The sequence below is a fragment of the Sinocyclocheilus rhinocerous genome, unplaced genomic scaffold (genome assembly GCF_001515625.1).
Source record: "Sinocyclocheilus rhinocerous isolate Xijiao unplaced genomic scaffold, SAMN03320098_v1.1 scaffold1158, whole genome shotgun sequence".
NCBI lineage: Eukaryota > Metazoa > Chordata > Actinopteri > Cypriniformes > Cyprinidae > Sinocyclocheilus > Sinocyclocheilus rhinocerous.
The window spans coordinates 186,635-211,429 of record NW_015632473.1 but is presented as its reverse complement, the minus strand read 5'-3'; the positions used below and the strand labels follow the sequence as shown (position 1 = coordinate 211,429).

Sequence of the window (24,795 nt, the reverse complement as noted above, 5' to 3'; positions counted from 1 at the left end):
AAATTAATTAAAGTTTTTACAATAATAAAGTTACAGTTACATATTAATATTTCTACGTCAATTAGTTTTTTTTAAAATTTAAACATTTAAATGGTGGCTGTCATACAAACTTGATGGATTTATTCAAACATAAATTAAACATTGAAGAACAGTCAAATTTATAATGAATATGTTATATGGTGCATATATTTAGAAAAATGCACCTCTACAGTTTATTTTTCTATCTGGCTAATGAGTTTATGGTCACCGAATATGTTTTTCTGAGGTAAATGTGACGTTACGTGACATTGTTTACAAGCTGTTATATTGACGTCTTTGCGCGGCTGAAACACTGATTGATCGATGAGACAGGATGCGTATTGTAAAGTTGTACTCTTTCTTTTAACTTACCTTCGGATGTTTAGTCATGTTTATTTTGTGCTGAAACTGGTATTAATGTGGAGGAGATGATCAGTTCACGTGCGCCTCGCGCTGCTGCGTCTGTTGAACTGAGACGCTACAGCAATCTGTCACTCCACATTAAACAGCGCCAAAACGGCATTTATTGTTTGAACACTGCGATACAATTGACAGAATAAAACTTTGTTTCATATTAAAAGTACCAAAGCACAATGCTTATTGCCATTTATTGGATGGGAAGTGCCCTTAATGTTCCGTCCATTAACTGAAAACAGGCTAGACTAATCGATTCTTGGGATTTAAGAATCGATAGTGTTCCGTAAAAATGAGAATCGATTAATATCGAGATATCGATATTTTTTACCCAGCCCTACTAAAAATGTAGTAAACTTTCTTGAAGTCTGTTTATTGAAAATGTGATCATGGTGTGTTGGTACAGGAGTTGATTGGTCACATGCTACAAGTGAATGTGGAGGCCAGATACACAGGGGAGGATGTGCTGTCTCACCCCTGGGTCACGGTAAATGTGTGTGAAAAGTTTTATTGCTGTGTGTATGTGTGACTTAGGTAATGCATGTGCTACATTACAGTATCAGATTTCTATTTATAAAATATAATACACCAAATGTATTTTAGACATTATTGCATGTTGAGTAGCCTGATTGGGCACAAGGGATTCACTCGCACACTTACTCATAAAACATTATTTGTGTCATTTGAGCTGTATTAGAGGTGGTTTTGATTTATGTTTCAAATTATTTTTCAAACTGAACCCTACAATTTAGTCTGAATGCTCTGGAGAACACCGTAATATTGCTCACCATTAGATTGGCCTATACTAATCCACTTCAATAACAAACAGGACGATGCTGCAATGGAAAACAATATGAAGATGGAGGTGGCAGGTAAACTCAAAAAGCACTTTAACTCTGTGCAGAAACAGAGCAACACTTCCCCTGGAGTCTCTGTTATTATGGTGAGCACACACACTCACACATGAGAAACAGTCTGCACATCATAGCTGCAGCTGCTGTCGTCTGTTAATATGCTACGCTTAAAAAATAACCAATGTCATCCTCTCGGCCCCTAATGATTAGTACTTGGATTACAAATATTTCCAAAGCATAGCCGTCACTGAATTTATAGCCACTGTGGACACCAGCATCAAATCAATCAGTTTGTCTCCCTCAGAGCTCATGACTTACATAACTGCTAAATCTCAGCAAATATTAGAGATTATTGCATTGTAAGCAAGCACAGGACAAAATATGCCAGAGCTATGAATTTGGACATGACTTTAGAAGCAGCACATCAGGCACAAGTAAAAAATCCTATTGACTTTCTCCATATCTCCATATCTCCATAATGTATAAACCTTTCAACAAAGACATGCCATGAGTAGTGTAATTCATATTTTGAAAATCTTTTTAAATATTTGTGTTTAATAGCCAAATTGATGTATAAATCTACACTACCCATAATCCACAAGAGAGCTAACCAAAGACGTATATTTTTGTATATATTTGAGTATACAGTTTTTATGCTTATATTCAATGACTATAAGCCATTAGTTTTTGTCTATTGTTGTATTTTGTTTTTGTTTTTGTTTTTTTTGTCAAAAAAATTTATATGTGTTTAATGTAAAATCTTTTATGCTCACCAAGACTGCATTTACTTGATTAAAAATACAGCAATAACAGTAATATTATTACAGAAAAATAAAACTGAAATATTATTACTATTTAAAATAACTGTTTTCTTTTTGGATGTATTTTAAAATTTAATTTATTCTTGTGAGGCAAAGCTGAATAAATTTCAGTAGCAATTAATGCAATGTCACATGATCCTTCAGAAATCATTCTAATATGCTGATTTGATGCTCAAAAATACATATATTAGAAAAGATATGTTAAATACAGGACCAAGCCCATTGGAAAAAACAAAACAACAACGTGTGGTCAGTGTTGCTCTCCATAGTGCTTGAAAATTGAAGGACTTATCATAATCTCTTTATTGCTTGGCAGAATGTTCTTTATGAGCTCAGAGGCAGACATGGGTGAAGCATTTTCAGCCATTTCCACCTTCATGTCTTATTAAATTCTCATCCCAGTTCACTGCACCATAAACCCCTCACTGTCAGACTTGTGTCTCAGTTCTTCTCACTGTTATTAAGGCGTTTGTCTCTGCAAATGTGTTGTTTTCAGTGTTGTCACTGGTCTTCATCTTGTCTGCTTTGCCATGATCAAGAATACTGACTGTCATTCTCCATAGTGCTTGAAAATTGAAGGACTTATCATAATCTCTTTATTGCTTGGCAGAATGTTCTTTATGAGCTCAGAGGCAGACATGGGTGAAGCATTTTCAGCCATTTCCACCTTCATGTCTTATTAAATTCTCATCCCAGTTCACTGCGCCATAAACCCCTCACTGTCAGACTTGTGTCTCAGTTCTTCTCACTGTCATTAAGGCGTTTGTCTCTGCAAATGTGTTGTTTTCAGTGTTGTCACTGGTCTTCATCTTGTCTGCATTGCCATGATCAAGAATACTGACTGTCATTTATTGTTTGGACTTGACCCCATCATGCAGAAAGGAAATTTCATTATTAATATTTGAAATTAAGACCTCAATATAAATAACTGCTAAGTGGTATATTGAATAGTCATGATATATCTGCATTGATTCTGCTGGCTGGAGATATAAAATGAATAAATATCATATTAGTGGACATTATTAATTTAAGCATTGTATAGGAAGCATTTGTTTATGGCATCATTTTCCTTTAAAATACATTGTAAAAACCCTAAGCTTTTTAAAAATCTAAGGTCCTTTTTTGTTCAATTCTCTGCTTGGAAAAAAAGCAGCAGCAGGGACTCTGGCTAAATGTGTATTGATGTGAATCTCATTTGACAGTTTGAACTATAAGGGCAGGGCTGTATCTACGCCCCTTCTTTGCTCTCCCAAGACCAGAAGTGATGTCTAGCACTGGATATTGGGTATTTGACTCCAAACCTAAACCTCTTTTTAATGAGCTTGAGTTCTTTGACTATACTAAAATCTAGCAGTCTCTGCACTCTGACTGCCTCTTATTCCCTCTCACTGGGGTTTTTCCAGCATTTGCTGGTCTTGCATCTAATTCTAGACAACAATCATGCCATACCTCATGTCCCAACCATTATCAGATCCACTTTTTGTCTTTCCATCTTCTCATTCCACTCCATGTTCATGGTGGCTCTTTAAATGGCTGTGATATTCTGTGCCATATGGCTTCTTTGCACATTATTGCTGTATATTGTTTCTTTCTGGGCTCTAGCTGAAAGGTTTGTATTGGCATGCATGCAATACTGACTGCTTGTAGAATTAACACTGCAATCCGATGGCTTCTCTCTCTCTCTGTTACCTAATCCAGAGACTGTCTATTTCATGGCAGCTCCTCAAAATGAACCTCACTCTTAGGACCTTGGCCATTGCCATCAAAATTTCAAAGGATTGAGAATATGAAACTCTGCCGTCTTCTGGCAGTATTGTAATTTAATAATTTAAATTAATAAATCTAATGACCGGGAGAGAGAGATGCATAATTATGTACAAAAATTGCCTTGGATTAAATATTTCACTGAAAGTTTTTATTTAGTTATTTAGATTTTTTGTTTTCTTTAGATAAAATGAGGATTTATTTTTTTTTCCCTTTCAATTAAATGTTTTGTTTTCATTTTTTTTATTTGATTTTATTTTTAATTTTACAGCTAGTATATTTAGATTTATTAATAGGGTACAGACACATCCTATTTGTTTGTTTTTTTCAGCTTTCTTTTTTAAAGCTGGTTTTGTCCACAGCTGAGGAACGTACCAAAGATTCAAGATCATGTCACAATTGAAAGGAATAGTTCAGCCCAACATGAAGCTTTTGCCAATTACTCACCCTCATGTCATTCCAAATATGCTGAAAGAAAATAGTTTTTTTTTTTTTTTTAAAGAATTGTCATATGGGTATTTTAACCATGGTCTGTCAGGTTTTACCCAAAAAATCTATATGGATAATTTGCTATATACCAGGCAGAGGTGGACAAAGTACACAAATCAAATACTTGATTAAAACTACAGATACCCTATTAAAATATTACTCCAGTAAAAGTATTAAGGACTCTTTTTCAATTTTACATGGCTAAAAGTACAAAAGTACCTGACTTTTAATGTACTTAAGTATTAAAAGTACAGACTGATGAATGTTTATTTATTTAGCAATTTTATGTACTCTATCCTTTTGCTAAAAATACGTCATACGTGGATAACTACTACTTAAAAATTACTGATAATTTAAGTGTGCAAAAATACGAAAATATACCATATAGTTTATAAAAATTAGAAAAAAACAAATTCTGTGTTGCCAAATATAAATATACAATAGAAAAACAGATGTCACATTGTGCAAAATGTGTTGAGAGAAACTACGCAAATACAACGTTTTACATCATTTGAAACTGCCGCGGCAGCGGGGTAGAGCGGGGTGTAGTTTTTAAACCCCGTTCAGATGGTAATACACAAATATGGACATGTCCACATTAAAGGTGGGCGATATTACCAATGGACACGATTAACCGAAATTTGTCAACTGGTAGAGATTATCGTCTCTGTCGCAGTTACATGCTCACATTGCTGTGCTCGTGGTCATGAAAACATACAATTTGCAAGCATTTTTAAGCATTGCGGTTTAAAAACAAGTGATTTTAAGTTGTTAAAATGCAATTAGCATAGAAAGATAATTAATTTTGCTATATGTATGTGCTCTGTCTGAGACTCTGAGGCGCGCACAACTGAAGACAGTGCTTATAGAGCATGGGAGTATTGAACGGAGGGCTTATAGGCCTTGAATGGTTAAATATACACACTTGTATGTGTCAAAATGCTGTCTTTGCAAGTATCCTCATAAACACAGTAATTTATGTCTTAAGTGAAAGCAAACATCTGAGAAAGAAAACACGTGTAACAGTATATTGGATACAGGCAGCTCTTAAAGTGACAGCAGTCTAATATTCCTGCTGTGTGTCATTCATGTTAATCAAATAACAAAAGAGAGAAAATCTTCACTGCTCTTGACTAAATCACTTTTGTAACTTTAATAAGAAGAAATACATGTTTAATTTACACTTACATTTAGTCATTTAGCAGATGCTTTTATCCAAAGCGACTTACAAATGAGGACAATGGAAGCAATCAAAATCAACAAAAGAGCAATGATATACAAAGTGCTATAACACGTCTCAGTTAGCTTAAAGCAGTACACGTAGCAAGTTTTTTTTAAATTATATAATAAATAAAAAGAAAACAGATAGAATAGAAAAAGAATAGAGCCTTTGTTAGAGGCCTTTTTTTTGCTGTTGTTAATTGTATAATAAATAAAAAGAAAACAAATATAGATAGAATACAAAAAACATTAGAAAAGCTAGTGTTAGTTTTTTTTTTAAGAAACCAAGCAGTTAGTAAATGAATAGAGTGCAAGTCTAAAAGGGACAATTAGAATAGAGAGTGCTAGAGTTAGAGGGTCAAATAAATATGGAAGAGATGTATTTTTAGCCGATTCTTGAAGATGGCTAAGGACTCGGAATTTACACAGTGAAGAATATGCAGTGTTTTTATATATTTGATTACTTCATATAATGTGTGTAGCATTTCTTATTTATTTGTTTTACTGTAGGTTTTTTTGTCCTATTGCTTGTAATTAGTTTCATATTCTTTATTTAATCACTGACTGTTTACTTATCTTCAGTGTTCTTTATCAAAGACTGCTATGCGTCTGGTAGTGCGTGACGATTTCTCCAGTTCGAAATGGAACGAGGAATGACATTTTTATAAAATGTAGTCAAATAAAAAGTACATTATTATGGTTTGGAATGTAGTGAAGTAAAAGTAAAAGTTTACCACAATTAAAATACTCCAGTAAACTACAGATGCTTAAAAACTGTATTGAAGTGCAGTAATAAGATTTAAAAAAAAAATACTGTCCACCTCTGATTCCAGGTGTTCTGAAATGATAGCTTTGTAAAGACCAGACTAAACTTTAAGCTATTATGCGCTGATAATCAGCTCTCAAATTAAATATGGTGCCTATGGCACGTGTTTGACGTCAATAATAGCAAATTATATTTGTTCTCATTTCTTGTAAAAACACGTCATTACATCAAACTTGTAACAGATGCAAAAAGTCATATGTCTTCAGAAGAGTCGTATGGACTATATTTACATGCTTTTATGGTGCTGATTGTCCTTTTTGGAACTTGGCAGCTTGTATGAATAAGAAAAATAGCATCATGTGTGTTTGGAAGCATATGAGGGTGAATAATGTCACAATGTTCATTTCTGAGTGAACTGCCCCTTTAAGTGGCTATATTTTGCTTTAATCAGGCAAACTGAGTGTTTCTGAAGTAGTCTTTGTGAGATGTCCCTCAGCTGAAGTATTAGAGGTTATGTTAGTGTTGTGTATGAATTTGTGCTGTATGTGCTCTGTGAGTAAGACTAGTCTCTGTCCTCTGCTTCTGCTCTCCCCATGGCATTGCTATCCTTTGACTAGCTCCAAGGCAATGGTATGTACTAACACTAACTGCTATGCTCCTCCCTCTCCGCCTCTGTCTCCTCACACATACACTCTTATACTGGGAGAAAGTGACAGTAACATCACTGAAGATAATCATTTTCCCCTACAAGACATGGAAAGTTGTCAGCTTAGAGAATTCTTCACTCGCTTTAATTCTGTTATGAACTTCAGTGGTGTTTTTCACTCTCTGCCATTTTCCAGTCTCTTTTACTGCGGTGGTCTTCTTCTCCCACCTGTGACGTGATCAATAGTATTGACTTTTCAGTGAAACCAGGTCATGCATACTGTCTTTTATATATCTTAGTTTGAACATGTTTCTTCTTACAGCTATGGGGAAAACACAGAACAACTTGCTTTATTGCTTTAAGGGATACACACAATTTACTTTGTACTTGTAAAATGTACTTCATTTACTCACCCTCATGTTGTTCATGTGCCTGCCTCTTTTCTGAAGAACACAAAAGATGATATTGATTTGTGTTTTTGTGTGTGTGTTTTTTTCAGCAAATGGAAGATTGAGGACATTTTTATTTTGAATTTTTTAGCACAAATCCAGACTTCTCTATGGAGGCTGCCATCATGATAGTTTATCAAGATTCAGGGACATTTCTATACTAAAGATCAAGATTATTTATAAGATTTTAGATTAAATACACATAATATTTTAGATTAAAATGTAAAATCTGGAAGTTATCAGCATAAAACTCACAGACACATAATTCTGACATTCTGACATGTAAAATTGTCATAAATTTAGCAAATGTCATGAAAACTAATAAGAACTCACCATGCACCCCTCAGATAAACCATCACCTGCAATGACCTTTACACACAGAAAGTAGTTTGAATTACTACTTGAATTAAGTTATTTAAAAAAAAAAAAGTGGGAACATTTTTGGAAGGAAAAAAAAGTGGGAACAAATTTTGTTACACATGCAATTTAATTGAAAGCTCAATTAAATATATATTTAAAAACAAAAAATTTAACTTTCAACTGCAAAATTGTTTTCAAATATGCAAAATTTTCAACTGTTGCAAAGTAGAGGGACACCATTTGCCAATGCAAATGAAAAATGACCCTTTAAAGCCACGGTCACACTACACTTGGAGCATGTGAAATTTCTACGGACACTGCAACAGTTGTGATATGACATCACACTCTCTTTTGAAAAAAATCAAAAAATAATTCAATATACAGTATATGTAAAAATACGCCAGCTAATCCACTTTACTGCAATCCTGCTGCAGATTTAAAGTTTGCATTCTTTATTTGCGGGGCAGAGTTTACTAAACCTGAACTTTGGACAGCAGTGAAATGTGCATTAACTTAGGTTTCCTGTCTGCTGCATTCAAATGTATATGAAGTCAATGGAACCAAAAGTGTAGTGTAACTGCCCATTTTGTCCATACAGTGAAAGTTGTGCTGTGGACACGTTTCACAATATATAGTTTTTGTGTTCCACAGAAAAAAATAAAATTTTGAAACAATATGAGCATGAGTAAATGACAACAGAATTTTCATTTTTTTTGGGTGCACTGTGCCTTTAAGATTAAACTGATCTCTCTCTTGACCTCCCAGATCATAACTTCATCTCACTTACTCTTTTCCTACTGAACTGTTTTCAGTTTCCTTCCCATTTTTGGGTGGGTGCACCTCATGTGAACATTAACATATTGTGTCTCACCTGTAGAACACAGCTCTAGATAAGGAAACCATCCAGCTTTCTCACCGGCGTCAGGACCGCAGCCCCCCTCCTCCAGGAAAGAGCCCTTCCTCCACCCACCCAGAGAGACGACGCTCCCACAGGGGACGCTCATCTGTCCAATTGGAGGACTCTAGGAGTGCTGCTCCCGTTGAGCCTTTAGCCTCAACAACCCCCAATGCACCATCAGCACCTCTGCCCTCTCCTCACTCTGCCCCACCTCCCCACTTCCCAGAATGCAGTGCTGAGGCTGAGGCCAGCAAGGGCCTGCCAAAGGAAGAATAATGCTACTTAAGGGAAACAATATGGAGACCATTTCAAATATAAATGCATAAATACATATATAGCAACTCTGCAAATCTTTGAAACTTCATGCTAGCTAAAAGGCTGGAATACACTACACTACTTTTGCCCCAATTTGTACAGTCTGGACGAGTACGTTGTCCAAAGCAAGAGCCAGTCGGCAGATTTCACAGAAAATTGTGTATGATGAGCACTATAATTTCTTTATTTACAGATTCTGATTCTACTAGTTAAGAGAATAACAAACATTGATATTTAGAACACACATATTGTTTAAATCTGTGTCTCCTTGCAGTGAGGTGCAGTCTCTGAGGGTGTTTGTTGTGTTCGGAAAGACTTAAAAGCAGGGTTGCCAGGTCTGCGAAACAAAACTAAACCAGTGACTAATCAAAAAGGGCCCAAAACTAGCCCAATAACCCTATCCCAAATATAAGAAAATATCCCTAAAATACATATTTTACAGTCAATGTTCTACATTATACACAATTTACTAAAATATTAATAAACAGTGCTTTCATAATAGAGCTTAAAGGTTCCTTACTAGTTCCCCCTTCTTCAGAAAACGTAACATCTAGCTGTCTAGCTGTCATGAAAATTCTGTCATCATTTGCTCACCCTCAAGTTGTTCCCACAAAGGAAGATATTTTGAAGAATGTGGGTAGCCAAAGAGTTTCTGGTCCCCACTGAATTCTATAGTATATAGAATTGTGTTAGCCACATTATTCAAAATATCTCCTTTTATGTTCAGCAGAAGAAGGAAATTCATACATGTTTTGCAGCAAATTGATTTTCATTTTTGGGTGAACTATTCACACAGCAAATAGCAGTTCTGCTGGAAAACTGTGGACATGGCAACCCTGTGTGACCCTCAGTCTTTTATTATATGCTGTCTGGTTTTTCTCTGTAACTATTTACAAAGTCAGCAAGTTAATGAAGCCTAGTGTTTTAAAATCTGTTCTGGTTTTAAAAGTCATTTAGTGTAATCCAGCCTTTAACATGCGTTCAGTACTGTCTGTATAGTGGTCGTCTGCTCGTCTCCCTGCTCTCTTCTTCTTTCAGTTTGGCTTCCGATTCCAGCACCCAGGGTGGGTTTGAAAACTTAATGTGTGATTGATTGTATATAGGTGCTTTGGATATGAAAGATCCGCTTTGCTTTTGTATTTAATGACGTGGTCAGCTCACGTCCTGGTTATGAATAGCTAAACACGTTTTAGGGTGGATCTAAACATGCTACTGGAAAAAGACTTTGAAATTGGCAAGAAACTTGTCCTGCTGAAACTTGAAAGTACATTTTCTTGGAGTGTATGTTCGAAAATAGACTGCTTGACTTTTTGACTCTGCTGAAGAAACACAAGAAAGCAATTCGCATTTGTGGGTGTGTGTTTTCTTAAGAGGGTGTGACTAGCACTACTGTGTTCTGGGGTCATTTTGCAATAGTTTAGAGTTGCCTTCATATGAGCCAGCAAAGCGAGGAATCTGTAGGGATTGTTAATAGTTTTGTTCTTTTGCTAATTTATTTGTACAGATTAGACAAAATGTGAAATTGTATTTTAGAATAGTTTGACATTTTCAATCCAGAGTCATTAAGTGAACGATATTTTGATTTCTCTGTTGCAATAGTATTAGATTACAATCTCAAGTCTTGGATTTGTCATTTCCATGTACTACTTCTGTACTTGTTATCTCTTTGCTCAACATGGCACTGATTTCCTGAAACGGTCAGCCTGCAGGGAGTGATGGAGCTTGTTAATTAAGGTATATGACATGATGCACTGCTTTTTTGACGTGCATTTGAGGTTTTGAGAAATATGGCAATATTCAGTTTTATTTCTGGAAGGCTAGATTTCATGTTTAATATATGTCATTTTCTATTAGTGTTCTTTATCATCACATAATCAAAGTAATGCAATAAAATTCTCTTGCTGTTGTTTATCCTAGTCTTGTCCTTATTATGGTAGGCTATATGATCACAGAAAACCTAGAAAACCAACCAAAGTCCAGTTTTGATTTCTGTAGTCTAGCGACAAAACAGCAGCAATTCAACATCGCCATCTGCGGGTTGAAGGGCGACACAACATCGAATTAAGAGATTAAAAGTTTCAAACTGCAATAATTTTGTTTATTTTCATGCGTGGTCTTTTCTAGTTATTATCTTATTTGTTTTCCTTTTTTCATATTATGAGTCAAAATATTTTACATTGATTAAGATTTAGGATTTATATATATATATATATTTTTTTTACAATCTTGTTAACTTCAGCGATGGCCCTGCATTTTATAAGCTGTATACCGTTTATAGCTACATATAGTTGTTATGTGTCCGAACACTATGAAAAGGCCAAAAGTGATTAATATTAATCACAAAAATTGTCAATTTTTTTATTTAATTAATATTTAATATATTTTCTAACACTGTTGTCGTAGAATAGAATAGAATTCTAAAATAAAAATAAAATGGATAACATTTGGGGTCTTTAGACCCGCTGCACTGCAATGAAGAATTCATTAATTAGTTTTCAGGATGGGTGAACTTTTCGCGGATCACAGCTGAGGGCAGAATCAGTTAAACAGCTGTAACAGACACCACATTAATTTTATTATTAAAACATTTAATAGAATGAGCTGTCAAATATTTAGTAGTATAATGACCTCTAAACTAGATATTTCGCCTGCTATTTTACTTCAACGCAAGTTACAATAGATAATCATCGCCACCTAATGACTAAAATTATTACTGCGATTACCGGCTGTAATAAAAACATAGCCTCGGAGAGCAACGGTCATTTCAAAGTATTTGCTAGAGCAAGACACCTAGAATAACAAAAATCAACAAAGATCTTCATTATCCATTTATGCTCGCATACAGAAAGTTGGAATCAGAATCGGATTGTTTTTAACAATCTTCCAGCACCAACACAGACGCAACTTACAACTAAGCAAGGAGCAATAATATGGTTGGGTCCCTCTAAAACGCAATTTCCCATAAGCCCCAAGCGCATCATACGCTATTGCGTCATGGCGTAAACGCCATTGGCCAATTCCTGTTGAGTCGGCCATATTGGAATTTGAAGTCTGCTATACTGCGAGCAAGTCGGCAGGCTCTTCGATTATATCTCTCAAATACAGTTCCATTTTACCCGTATTCGCAGCACCAGAGCCTGGCATTGCACCAGAGACCCCGCTGTTTGTAGACGGAGCGCTGTCTGTGTATTTCGTGGTGTAGAAATGAGTCCTACAGACGCTAAACGCGGAGCGAAGCGCAGGAAGAATAAGCGGGGCGGCGGCGCAGGGAAGGCCGGAGCTCCGCCAACACCCTCCAGCAGCAGCGCACACGGAGACCCGAGCACCATCCCTAGCCTCAATGGAGAGGTGAGCGGCCCCTGGGGCATCAGAGCTTGAATGCGGTGCAGTTTAGTCCAGATTCCTTGATATTGCAGGCCTTAGGAGAGCTCCTGTAGTTGATCTCACGTTTACAAATGCCTGGGCTGAGCTTCACGCTTTAATCTTAAACAGTTCCTGGTCTGGTCACAGAAACATGGCAGGAAAATGGTAAAGACGTGTGTAAAGCGTATTTAAGGCGGTGTTATGCGGTAGAAATGGAAGTTTGACTGGTTTGCGTTGCTCGGAGTGATGTGAAGCTAACTTGTCAAGCGCTGTTCAGCGTTAGCTGATGTGTTTACATATGTATTTCAATAAATATACTACTTTGTTAACCTTCCAACATAAAAAGAGGAATAAATGCGGTCTTTAGACTGAAAATGTCAGTGTTTATCAACCGCGATCCACTAATGTTACCACGTAGATAGACAGACCTAATGCTAAAGCCCACAGTGCGTTCAACGTACTCACTTTACACATTTCTTAATTTATATTTTTAACAATGTTCGACTTATTCATATTTAAAAGTTTATTTACTTTGTTATTCAATAAAATTCACGTAATAATTGGCCTTTTGAACTCCAGTGTCAAGTAGGAACATACCGGAAGTGCTTGAAAATATTCAACGTTAAATGTCAACAAACCCTTTATTACGTCTGTCAGTCGTTTTGAATTGAGTCTTGCGCAAAGTTTTTGTTTTGGACATAAATGTAGTATGATGTAATGTCATTTAGCTCAGTTATTTCTTAATGTATACTATATTAATAGACATACATTCTTACCTCAGTTTATCAGCTGCTTTCCTCTCCTTCCAGTTGTGTATTCATGGTGTCCAGCTGTAAGAAGTGTCAGGGAATGAATAGGCCACTCACAGCACAGGGTCCAGTGTTCAGGGCTTTTTTCAGAGACTTGTTCTTCCTGGTGGTATGCCTCTGTTTCCAAGGAAACCACATCTGTAGCTTAACAGGAGTATCAGTCTGTGTTGACATAAGCAAGCGAAAGAGAGCATTTCATCCCTGGACTGAATTACGCCTCTCTTGCTTGCATGGGTTTTGGTTAATGCGTTTTCAGTGACTTGAGGGCAAAATGTTGTGCAGATGACATTAGTCAGAAATCATACAGACAGATAGACATGTTCGTGAGTCTTATACCCAGATGGCGTACGTACGTCTGCAAGATGTCTGTTAAAGATCTCTTGATCTGGAAGCATCTGCTGTCTACAAACGTCTGACAGACATCTTTTTTACATACATTCTAAATCAAAAACATCTTAAAGACATCTACTAGACGTCTATTTGACATCTAAAAGGAAATGTCCTATAGACCTATTGCAGATGAGTAAACGCTCTAAAAAAATACGTCTTGTAGATAGGGCTGTGCAAAAAATCGAATGCGATTTTCATGCGCATCTCGTCAGTAAAGCTGCTTCTGGTGATTAGTAGTAAATCTCCAGCACGTGCTTTCAGATGGAGCGGCATTTACTACACAGAGCCATAGTTCACTGACAAGCTACACAAAATCGCGTTCAAAATCGGCAATGAATTGCCTGCGATTTTGTGTAGCTTGTCAGTGATCTACGGCTCTGTGTAGTAAATGCCCCTCCATCTGAAAGCACGTGCTGGAGATTTACTGCTAATCACATTCGATTTTTTGCCCAGCCCTACTTGCAGATGTAAATACAGACGTCAAATAGACGCCTCTGAGATGTACGTGTGCTATCAGGGTATGTATTATGTATAGTAGGGTTGGGCGATGTCTAAAAAATTGGCATCGGACGATGTCTACAGTGAAACATCGCAATGGACGATGACATCGGCGGGGGTGTGCCCGAAGCATGAATCCTTATAAGGGAAAACAAATAACGATTCATAACACTGTGTCTACACCGGACGCGAGCGGCGTGGCGCCACACGACAAATCCCCGACATTAAACTGCTGCCGCGTTCTATTTATGACGTGTTGACACAAATTTCAAATGATTTTCAAAGGTCGCTTTGTCATGTCCAGTGTAGACAGACTTTAGCTGATGCGGCGCGGCATGACACGACAACTGTCGCGTCCGGTGTAGACATGGTGTAATGGTTGTCTGTTACAGTACATAAAATTTCACTTACCACATAAACAGAGAAAGGAGAGATGACTGAGGACGATGGCGAATGATTTGCAGATCCTCATACCACTGACAAACATATAATCTTGTGTGTGGTAAGTACTGCCGCTCCATAGTATAAACCAGTGGTTCTCAAAGGGGGGTGGTGCACGAGTATTGCAGGGGGGGCGCGGGTCATCAGCAGAAAGAAAAAAAAACAGCCAAAGGACGTAACTTGGAATGGGAGATGGACCGGTGTGTGAAAGGGAAGAGAAAAGCCATAGATGAAGGCATATCACATTTTCTAGAGGGACATCTATCAACGTTGCACTCGTGTCTCGCACAAGAGAGCGGCATGTTTAGAAAGCCATGTAAAATTAATGTAAGTTCAACTTTTAAAAAACATGTCTCAAGACTTTATGGGGGTTTTTGGGGGGCTTTATGGGGGTCACGATGCCGGCTCATCTATCGGCCCAACCCTAATGTATAGCAATGTTTTTTTCTTGAATAAGACTGAATGTAGAAGCAAATTTTGATGCAAGGTTGTTGCGAATTGACAGCCAAACTGAACTCTGGTCAATTTAGGAGAAGCTGTGTGTAATCTACTGTACGGAGCTTGGAATTGTGACATTTTTGTGTTTAACTAAGCACATTCATCTTTTCTTGATAGAACTATCAGTTATGATTAAAGCTGAAATGTGTTATTTTTGTTGTCATTTCCCAAACACTTCTTTCCTCTGCCATTGGTTGGACACCGCTATTGGTTAAATAAATCAATGTATTTTTCGGTCCGCTCAAGACAACCTAGCAGTGTTTGAATAATCCAACAAAAATTGGCTTAAATGACTCTGCATATTAAGCTGCGATAGGGAGAAGCATTTTAACATGTCAAAAATTCACACAATAGCTATAAAACAATTTGACGTTTTGATATTGTGGCCATAACTGTCTTTATTATCACAAACATTGATTTATTAAATAGCTGATAACCTGCTGGCTATTCAGACCTGCGTTAACCTGTATCAATTTTACTCAGTCTAAAAAAAAAATTCTGAATTCTTCTGTAGTTCACAGTCACATACAATATCATATTAATTGTGGCTGGAACTAGGGCTGTGCGATTAATCGAAATCGTCATAAAATCGCGATTTGAGCATGCACGATTTCTAAATCGCTTTATAGCACGATTTTCCGCGCCCCCGACCTCCCGCAGTATGCTATCCGAACCAATCAGAATGCAGCGCTCCTAAATGGAGCACGAGAACAGAACAGACCGGGCGGGCATACAAACGTAACGCCAGGTTCACACACTCCGTCTGTGGTGCGTATTTTGTCTGCGCCCATGTTAACGGATCAGAGCGTTCACACTGCATGCGTTTGCGGTCCGGCAGTGCGCTCCAGGAGCCGTGCGTTTGCAGCAGTCAAGCTGCGATCGTTTCCGCACCCAATCTAGTTCTGCTGTGCTATACAAGCTGAATTAAAGTGACAGGGCATTATTCGCGATCAAAATTAACATGGATTGACAAGGAAATTTAGTAATTACAAAAATCGTGATTAAAATCAAAATCGAAAGATTGATCAAAGAAATCGCGATAGGTTTTTTTTTTCCATATCGCACAGCCCTAGCTGGAACAGAGGAAAGGAAATACACTGTGGTGGTTTCCTAGTTTTTTCTTCAGGACCCAGATTTTAGAATGAAGATCAAGTAGCAACTCAACACTGTAAATAAAGAAAACCTTGTTATCCCTTGTTATTGTGCAAAAGTAAATATGAAAGACCTTTAAATCAAACAATTGTTTTTCTCTTAGATGTTCATTATTGATTTATCTTATTTTGATGGTTTCATGACAGTAATTCACCACACGGAACAAATTTTGGTCTGTATTTTTGGTTGCTACCTGTCCATGTTGGCACCTGCGTAGTTTGTCTACCAAGTAACGGAGGAATTTGTGCCAAAATATTGTAAAGTTTGACACATTGCTTTTAACATCAGCAACAAAAGATAAAGAGAGAGCATTTGTTTTGATTTTGCGTTATTATTTAACTTATAATTTATTACTATCTATCATTAGAGGCCCATTTTGGGTTGTGACCCATCAGTTGAAAATCTCTGCTAACAGGACACTGGAAAGATGAAGTACTTTTGCAAGGAATACTTTCATTCAGGGTCAGCCTTTATCCAGTGAACTGATTTAACTCTGCTGCATGGTGTTGCAAAAGGTTTTTTCCTTGTGAGTAGTGCATTTAGGTGGCACTCGAGCTAAAGTCGTAAACAACAGTGTGTATGTAATTACATTATTGTAATAAGTTTATAACCTTGAGACTTTGGAGAGTTGATTTATGGCCATCTTTCTCTTAAGGTCCCAGTCAATGGCGCTCCACAGTTTTCAGAAGGGCCAGTAAACTCTGACTTCTCAGGAGTCCTTCAGGTAACAGGCAAATCTCTCACTTTGCAACACTTCTACAGTGCTCTGCCGTCTTTGCATTTCCTCTGTGGTGTGTGAGTTGTGATTTCCTGAAAGTCTGCTCCACCTTAAGTTTAAGGTTACTGTTTTGAAGCGTATTCAAGCACTATGTGTCTTCTAGAGTGTTGATCCATTGATCTCCTGTAGCGGATGGCCATTAGTGCAATTTGAGAATGTTCCGTATGGGCATTTTACGTTTCTTGCTGAAGTGAAAGCTGCTTTCTCACAGTTTATTTGTTTCACTGTCTTTTACTCAGACCCCGTTCACTTTCGGGGTGAACCAGAGGGCCCCCTACACCACAGGTGACCATTGCCTGCTGTGTCGCAGTGAGCGCAAGGACAGCGTCTCCCAGGACATGGGAGGATCCAGTCTGAATGGCACAGCCCAGTCGCCCAAATCTTCCAGCGCCCTTCAGTTGCCTCTGTACGTCTGCTCCGACTGCAAACGCACTGTGGAGAAGGATGATCGTCAGCCCCCTCTCGACCAGTCTCTGTTGGTACGTTTTGTTTTCCTTCAACACTTGCATGTTTTTCCTCTGCCTCAAGTCTTAAAAAACATAAGTGGACAAATAATGAGTCTGGATTCCTGTAATTAACATGTTTATTTTCAGCTGAGTCAGAGGAGTGTTGAATGTTTAAAGGAATTGTTGGAGCTCTCAGTATTTTTCCCTTAAAATGGTTTATCCCTAAAGCAACAAATTGCATGTCTCCAGTCATATCATTAGCCAAATAAAAGCTGTTTTATTTTACATGGATGAGGTTGCCTCATGGGGACTGCCATGTTGAGATCACACTAGTAAATCCCATTTTGTTTGACATTTGAGCTTGTGATATAAATGAATTTGGAGCCATTTGGAGTCAGTATACGATGACTGCCAGGGCAAGATAAACAAATTATACATAGGTACAACAATTATCCCTATTACATTGGTTTGAAAGGAGATCTCTAGTAGTTTCATTTTAACTGCACATTGATTTCACAGGCAGATAGATGTGCTGTTTTCCTGTTGACATGTTTTTGATAAGTATGTTTTTAGAGCAGAGCTTTCCAAAATCCAGAGCTTTCCAAAAAGCTTCATGGCCCCCGATTTGTATCTTTGCACAAAATGACATCATTTATTCACAGTGGTTCCATCAGCATTATGCACACGTCCATAAAAATATTCAAACCATATTGTTGTGAAGGTAAAATGATTAGCTATATTCTCTTTACAACTTAATTGCATCGAAATTCAAAATATTGCGTGTTATGTTACATCAAAATCTGTTACAAAAGCTACATAGATAGACATTCAGATCACAAATTGATTGCATTTAAATCCATACCTGTGTTGAATCTTCTTTATGCACCAAGAGCTTGTAACACTCTAAAGAGAAAGGAAAAAATGAAATCGCATCATATGACCCCTTTAAATGACCTTACGACAGGTACATTCAAATTGAAGAGTGATGTGAAGGATTTTTTTTCCCTCTCTCTAAAGTTGAACTACTGCTTACAGGGTATTCTAAAAATTCCTGTGCAAGACACGGCAAAAGATGTGAATGCAATAGTCAAATATTTCATTCTTAATCTTTACATGCAGTGCAGCTGACTGCAAAAACACATTCTGTGTGAATGACCCCTGAACGATTTGATGTCTGGCTGTATAGATGTCAATTTAAGGTGGAGATCGGATTAGCAGAGACACATTATTACCTTGTTAGAGAGGTCAGGGTATTCAGAGGACAGGTGCAACCTGAACAGAAATGTATTTATTTGTTATGCAGTCAGGTCCACTTGATGAGGTTGATGCATTGTCATACTCCACCCCACATGGCTTTGAAAATATGCATCCATCTGTGCATTTTGGAATAGGCAGATGTTTGTGGACTTTGGCTGAAATCTTTTTTTAAATAATTAACTGAATACAGTTAGAAATAAGCAGTGTATCTCACCTTGTTATAATAATAATAATAAAAAAAAGTTTTGATATGTCCCATAATGATACCATGAAAGAATACATTTTATATATGTTTTATTTGATTGATTTAGCTTTGACTATGGCACCCCTGCAATACCTCTGTGGCCCACCGGGGACTGCAGCCTACAGTTTGGAAAGCTCTGTTTTAGTACGTGCTGGTTGATGCTTGCCTTGCCTCGTTTCATATGACTTGTTTTGACTTTTGGAACTGCAATTCTGTTCCTAATCCAAACATGTGAACGTAAAATAAACAAATGGATTAGCTTCTAAAAGATACATGGGGAATTTTAACCATTTGATTGATTGATTGATTTTTTTTGCTAGAATCAGAAATTTGACATTTTTAAATATTTCATTTTCTCTCATTTGTGTTTTCATCTGATCACATTTACTTTTCAAGTTTAAGTAGAAGTTGTCCTATGTGGTTGACACGTACTCTAAACTGGTTTTATAATTTAATAATGTTCTTGTCACTACAGGGCTCTTTCTTCCAAAAGCAATTTGGAAAAGCACCTGTAGGGAGTAGCTGTAGATCACTCAAGGTGGAAAAGTCATTTGATCAAAAAAAAAAAAAAAAAAGTTTTCATTTTCCCACGTCAACCATATTCAACCCAAATTTGAAGTGTAGAATAAGTAGCAGCAGTGGGTCAGAGAGTTTTTGGGAATAGCCTGAAAAAACAATTGGTGGTACATAATTCTTTTCTCGTTCTTCATCAGAATCAGGACTTCTTATTGCACATGCCAGTGGGTAATGGCGGTTTGTCCCAGGAGCCCTTTGGGGTCAGAGGGAGACTGACAGTCGGTGCTCCTACGCTGCCGGCTCCAGATCTCAGCGCTCCCCTCACTGCAGACACCATGTGTAGCTGTGAGGCCTGTTATGAGCGAAGGTGAGTCCTGTATCAATCTCAATAAACTTTTTTTTTTTTTTAATACAAGTGCATCTCAATAAATTAGAATGTCGTGGAAAAGTTCATTTATTTCAGTAATTCAACTCAAATTGTGAAACTCGTGTATTAAATAAATTCAATGCACACAGACTGAAGTAGTTTAAGTCTTTGGTTTTTTTAATTGTGATGATTTTGGCTCACATTTAACACACCGCTCAGGTTTCACTTTCACGTGGTGTGATGCTCTGCGTATTGTCCCTCTCTATGCGTGTGCGCTCCGTTCAGTCGCTCCACTCAAGACTTAAACTACTTCAGTCTGTGTGCATTGAATTTATTTAATACACAAGTTTCACAATTTGAGTTTAATTACTGAAATAAATAAACTTTTCCACGACATTCTAATTTATTGAGATGCACCTGTATATGTTGTGGGATCAGCTTGCATGGGTCTTATAATCATGTTTGATGTTGGACTTAAGTGTTTATTTCTTCATCTGCAATGCTTTGATTGTGGTGTCTTTGGTTAGGGAGATCACGGCTGAGTCAGAGCGGGAGTCACAACAACTGCAGAATCACTGGTCTGAGGTCAGATACCTGGTCCGGTGCATTTACCGGCAGACTGGGACTACGCTGGCTGATGATCAGGATCAGCCTCTTGACCGGGACAAAGAGAGCATGAAGGAACTCGTTGACAGGTGCTGATTGGTTCTGACCACATTTGACATGTCTTCATTCAATTAAATACACTTCCGTTCAATTTTTTTTTTTTTTTTTTTTTTTTTTTTTTTATAAATACTTTTATTGAAACCGTAAATTGATCAAAAGTGGCAGCAAATACATTAATAATGTAATCCTGAAAAAATGTTTCACGGTCTCCACACTAAGAACAAGAATTGTTTTCAACACTAATAAAGGAGACATGTTTATTAAATTAGAGTGATTTCTGAAGGTTCATGTGACACTGAAGATTGGAGCATTGACTGCTGTAAATCCAGCTTTGCCTTCGCAGAAATTAATTATATTTTAAAACATAATAAACTAGAAAAGATTTATTTAAAATATAAGTAATATTTCACAATATTACAGTTTTTACTGTATGTTTGATCAAATAAAGGCAGCCTTGGTGAGAATGAGTGACTTGCTTCTAGAACATTTAAAAAAACTCCAAACTTTTGAACGGTAGTAGAAGTAATTTATAACAAATATTATATGAGTAATGGGGTTTGCTACAAATAGTATTATCCATCACATTGACAGACCAGGTTGTACATTTTCCAGTGTTTTTTTAAAATTTTTTTTAAGTGCTGTATTGCAGGCTTTTATTGAAAATGACAATAAGCACTGCAGTCTTGTGGATCTGCTAACCCTGTGTAATAATCTATCACATTAATAATTCCACTGGACAACGTTTGGAATCTCTAATTTCTCTCCCCAAAGGCTCACCTCATGTTCTTTTTATTCAGGCTTTGTGAGAAAGACCCCTACCAGTTGTACCAGCGTCTGGAACAGCAGGCAAGGGAGTACGTCTTAGAGATGAAAGTGCGGCTACTGAAGCACCTGTCCACAGACTCTAAGGCACCCGGTGCAGCATCTCAGGGGCCTCCACAGGCCCACCAGTTCATCTCACTGCTGCTAGAGGAGTACAATGCGCTCTGCCAGGCGGCCCGCACCATTAGCAGCTTCCTGCTCACCCTGGTGTGTTGTTGCAACCCAACCATATTACACACATACTAGTCTTGTCAAAAGTACTTTGGTACATAAATTTAAAAAATGTAACAATACAAGTCTTTCTGCAGCACAGAGTGCTTGGTTGATCCTGCTTTCAAACACATGCGTGCGTGAATATGAATAATGAAATGAATAATAAAAATGTTTAAGCACAACCATAATATGGACTACCACTAGCCCTGTTCTTCCTCTTCAGGAGAATGAACATTTGCAGAAGTTTCAAGTGACATGGGAGCTCCACAATAAGCACCTTTTTGAGAACTTAGTGTTCTCTGAACCCATCCTGCACAACGGTCTACCTGCCTTAGTGGCCCAGCTCAGGTGTGGTCTTTGTTGAATCAGTTAAAACTTCTTTTAGCACTCCTCTGCATGTATAGATGCCATTATTTTGTTTTGATAAATAGGCAGGGCACAACATCCCATGATTCATACAGTGAGGATATGTACCGTACACTGCTAGAGAGATACCACCAGCTCGATCAGGAGATGAGTGCAGTGGCTCTCGAATGGCTGGAGTGTGAGAAGAGGATTGATGACTATGTTGATGAGCAGGTATATTTTGTTGGCCGGTAATGTGAATGTAGCCTTACTGAACTAATTTCATTGGTGGCTTTCTTGCATGGTCTCGCATCTGATACCAGTTTTGCCTGTTTCCAGTTGCTTTTCAAGGTTGAAGGTCAGAATCTCACAAATCAAAGGACAGAACCACACAAGTCTTTAATTAATAGAAATGTAAGTTGCAGCACAAGTCATTCATTATTCATTATTAATCTTCATACATGATTTTGCCCTTTACAAAGCAGTTTATTGAGTGGAGGTAAATTAGTTTCTCCTTTTTTAATAAGATGTCTTTAAGAACCAAGCAACGGATGCTCAAAGAAGATGCAGAGATCTTCAAACAGAAAAGATTTTTTGAAGAGCAGGTAATATTTTCTTTTTTGAGATAAAAAAAAAAAAAAAAGTTGTTGAGGCTTAAGAACCAAGCAACGGATGCTCAAAGAAGATGCAGAGATCTTCAAACAGAAAAGATTTTTTGAAGAGCAGGTAATATTTTCTTTTTTGAGATAAAAAAAAAAAAAAAAAGTTGTTGAGGCAAGTGTACCCAAATTAAAGCCTGCATATACAGTGATTTCTTGACAACTAATGGAATTAATATTAAATTGAATATGATATTTACTGTATTCCTGATTAACATGAGTGTGTGTGTGTGTGTGTGTGTGATTGCAGTTCCTACCGAACAGTAAAAAGTCTCTGGGTGGTGACAGTAAGTTCACAGACACAGTGAAACAGATGCTTTCGACCAGACTGAGTATCCCCGACTGTCCCAACTGCAACTACAGACGGAGGTGCTTGTCAGTTTCATTCAGTAATAATCTGTGTATATGTAATAAGTTTAATTGGCAGGTCTTCCTTTAAAGCGATGCATTTTGGGGGCCACTTTTAGAAAATACAAGTGGAAAAAAATTCCAACCTTTCAGTTTCCTTTGAGTATCCTTACCCTACACCATTGTATATTTGTAGCCTGTGTACTTATTGAGTTAATGCATTTACCTCCAGATGCACCTGTGATGACTGCAGCCTGTCTCACATCCTGACCTGTGGCATCATGGATGCTCCTATGGCAGAGGATATGCATCTGAAGCTGCCCCTGCAGGCTGAGCCTCCTCGGGACTACCTATCAGAGGTCCATCCCCCCAGCATGTCATCGGGCAGCTCAGGGTCCGGCTCGGCCCCAGGCTCCCCCATCACCATCCAGCAGCACCCACGCCTCATCCTGACACAGGATGGCACCACCACATTGTGAGTTAAAACTGTTTTGTGCTTTCTCCTTAATATGAAATAAATCTGATTACTTGAACACTCACAAACACTTTTTATTTTATGAAAATAACATTTATTACATAAATGATTCTGCAAATGTGTATCTTTAACTACACGCAGCTATGTAAACAATCAGTCAGTAATGATACTCAAAATTTTCATGATCCTTAAGTACACGTCACTGACGGTAATGCCAACTTGAAGTTTAGTAAGTGAGTCAGATGTGGATTTAGTAACTCCTCGGACAGATTTGGTGAGCTCATTCAGTGAAGGACTTATTTAACTGGTAACTCTTGATTTGAAGTATTTTTGAATGATTCATTAAAGGAACCAGTTGATGAGAGTCACTTTTTGGGAGTCAGACCACATTGTTCTTACCAACCCTAAACCTTTGCACTGTAGTGCAGGGGTTTTCAACCTTTTAGGACATGCGCCCCCCCAAGTTTTTCTAATTTCACTCGCTCCCCCCCAACATCCAACAACCCCCTAACAAGCTATTAAAGGGGTCATATGATGCTTTTTTTTTCTCACCACATTCAAGGAAAAAAGGCTTTATATACACATAAGTACACACAAACACCCAAAGTGTTATGGTGATAATTTATTATACAAAAAAAATAATAAAAATCACCGCGCTCAACTTTAGTTTTGGGTGCGTAGCTCAAACAATAGCATAAAGGCTGATTTATACTTCTGCGTCGAACCTACGCCGTAGCCTTTACGCCGTAGGCTATGCGTCAGTTTTCATTTATACTTTTGCGTCGTTGTCCGCGTCAACGTGCAGTACACATGCAAACCGCTAGTCAGCAGTGTCCACGGGCATGTTGCTGGTGTAACCGGCAGTACCACGACAAAAGCCGAAGAAGAAGCGGCTCGTCGGAGAAGCATTAAAGCCGTGATTTTTGGAGAGGTGCACGTCAGGCTACGGCGTATGGGTGTGCGTCTATGCGTAAGCTACGGCGTAGGTTCGACGCAGAAGTATAAATTGGGCTTAACTTTCAAGTAAGGGATCCGCACTTGCTCAATCTTCTTGATCACTTTCAATTTATTTTCATTTTGCAACAGAGCGATAAACAATCGGACGTTTCGACAGCAAGCCTTCTTCAGTGTATCATCATTTATTATAGCCTAATAATTTTATGAAATCAGAGTTTTAATTAATATTTATATTTTAATATATGTTAATTTTAATGTATATGAAAAATATGTTACCAACCCTAAACCTTTGCACTGTAGTGCAGGGGTTTTCAACCTTTTAGGACATGCGCCCCCCCAAGTTTTTCTAATTTCACTCGCTCCCCCCCAACATCCAACAACCCCCTAACAAGCTATTAAAGGGGTCATATGATGCTGCTAAAAAGAACATTATTTTGTGTATTTGGTGTAATGAAATGTGTTTATGCGGTTTAAGGTTCAAAAACATTATTTTCCACATACTGTACATTATTGTTTCTCCTCTATGCCCCACCTTT

At 37.6% G+C, this 24,795-nt stretch overlaps 2 protein-coding genes across 10 annotated transcripts in view; both read left to right on the top strand.

Moving 5' to 3' along the window:
- Positions 1 to 9,457, top strand: part of LOC107742539 (serine/threonine-protein kinase DCLK2-like) — a 52,871-nt gene extending 43,414 nt beyond the window's left edge. For 3 of the 8 annotated variants that reach the window (XM_016555552.1, XM_016555549.1, XM_016555546.1), the window contains 3 exons: positions 839 to 919; positions 1,262 to 1,375; positions 8,680 to 9,457. In XM_016555552.1, coding sequence (XP_016411038.1) covers positions 839 to 919; positions 1,262 to 1,375; positions 8,680 to 8,976 — 492 coding nt within the window. In that variant the 3' untranslated portion in view covers positions 8,977 to 9,457. Of the gene's footprint in view, positions 1 to 838; positions 926 to 1,261; positions 1,376 to 3,309; positions 3,883 to 6,964; positions 6,978 to 8,679 lie in introns of those variants that run through there. The other 5 variants (XM_016555547.1, XM_016555548.1, XM_016555545.1 and 2 more) reach the window with 3 other exon arrangements.
- Positions 9,458 to 12,059: 2,602 nt separating this feature from the next.
- The window catches only part of LOC107742534 (protein FAM193A-like), a 24,318-nt gene continuing 11,582 nt past the window's right edge, over positions 12,060 to 24,795 (top strand). The window contains exons 1-12 of one of the 2 annotated variants that reach the window (XM_016555540.1): positions 12,060 to 12,363; positions 16,822 to 16,890; positions 17,184 to 17,423; positions 19,605 to 19,774; positions 20,302 to 20,469; positions 21,238 to 21,469; positions 21,699 to 21,823; positions 21,907 to 22,054; positions 22,160 to 22,234; positions 22,348 to 22,425; positions 22,730 to 22,848; positions 23,060 to 23,302. In XM_016555540.1, the coding sequence (XP_016411026.1) occupies positions 12,220 to 12,363; positions 16,822 to 16,890; positions 17,184 to 17,423; positions 19,605 to 19,774; positions 20,302 to 20,469; positions 21,238 to 21,469; positions 21,699 to 21,823; positions 21,907 to 22,054; positions 22,160 to 22,234; positions 22,348 to 22,425; positions 22,730 to 22,848; positions 23,060 to 23,302 (1,811 nt within the window). In that variant the 5' untranslated portion in view covers positions 12,060 to 12,219. The remainder of the gene's footprint in view (positions 12,364 to 16,821; positions 16,891 to 17,183; positions 17,424 to 19,604; positions 19,775 to 20,301; positions 20,470 to 21,237; positions 21,470 to 21,698; positions 21,824 to 21,906; positions 22,055 to 22,159; positions 22,235 to 22,347; positions 22,426 to 22,729; positions 22,849 to 23,059; positions 23,303 to 24,795) is intronic. The other variant, XM_016555541.1, reaches the window with a different exon arrangement.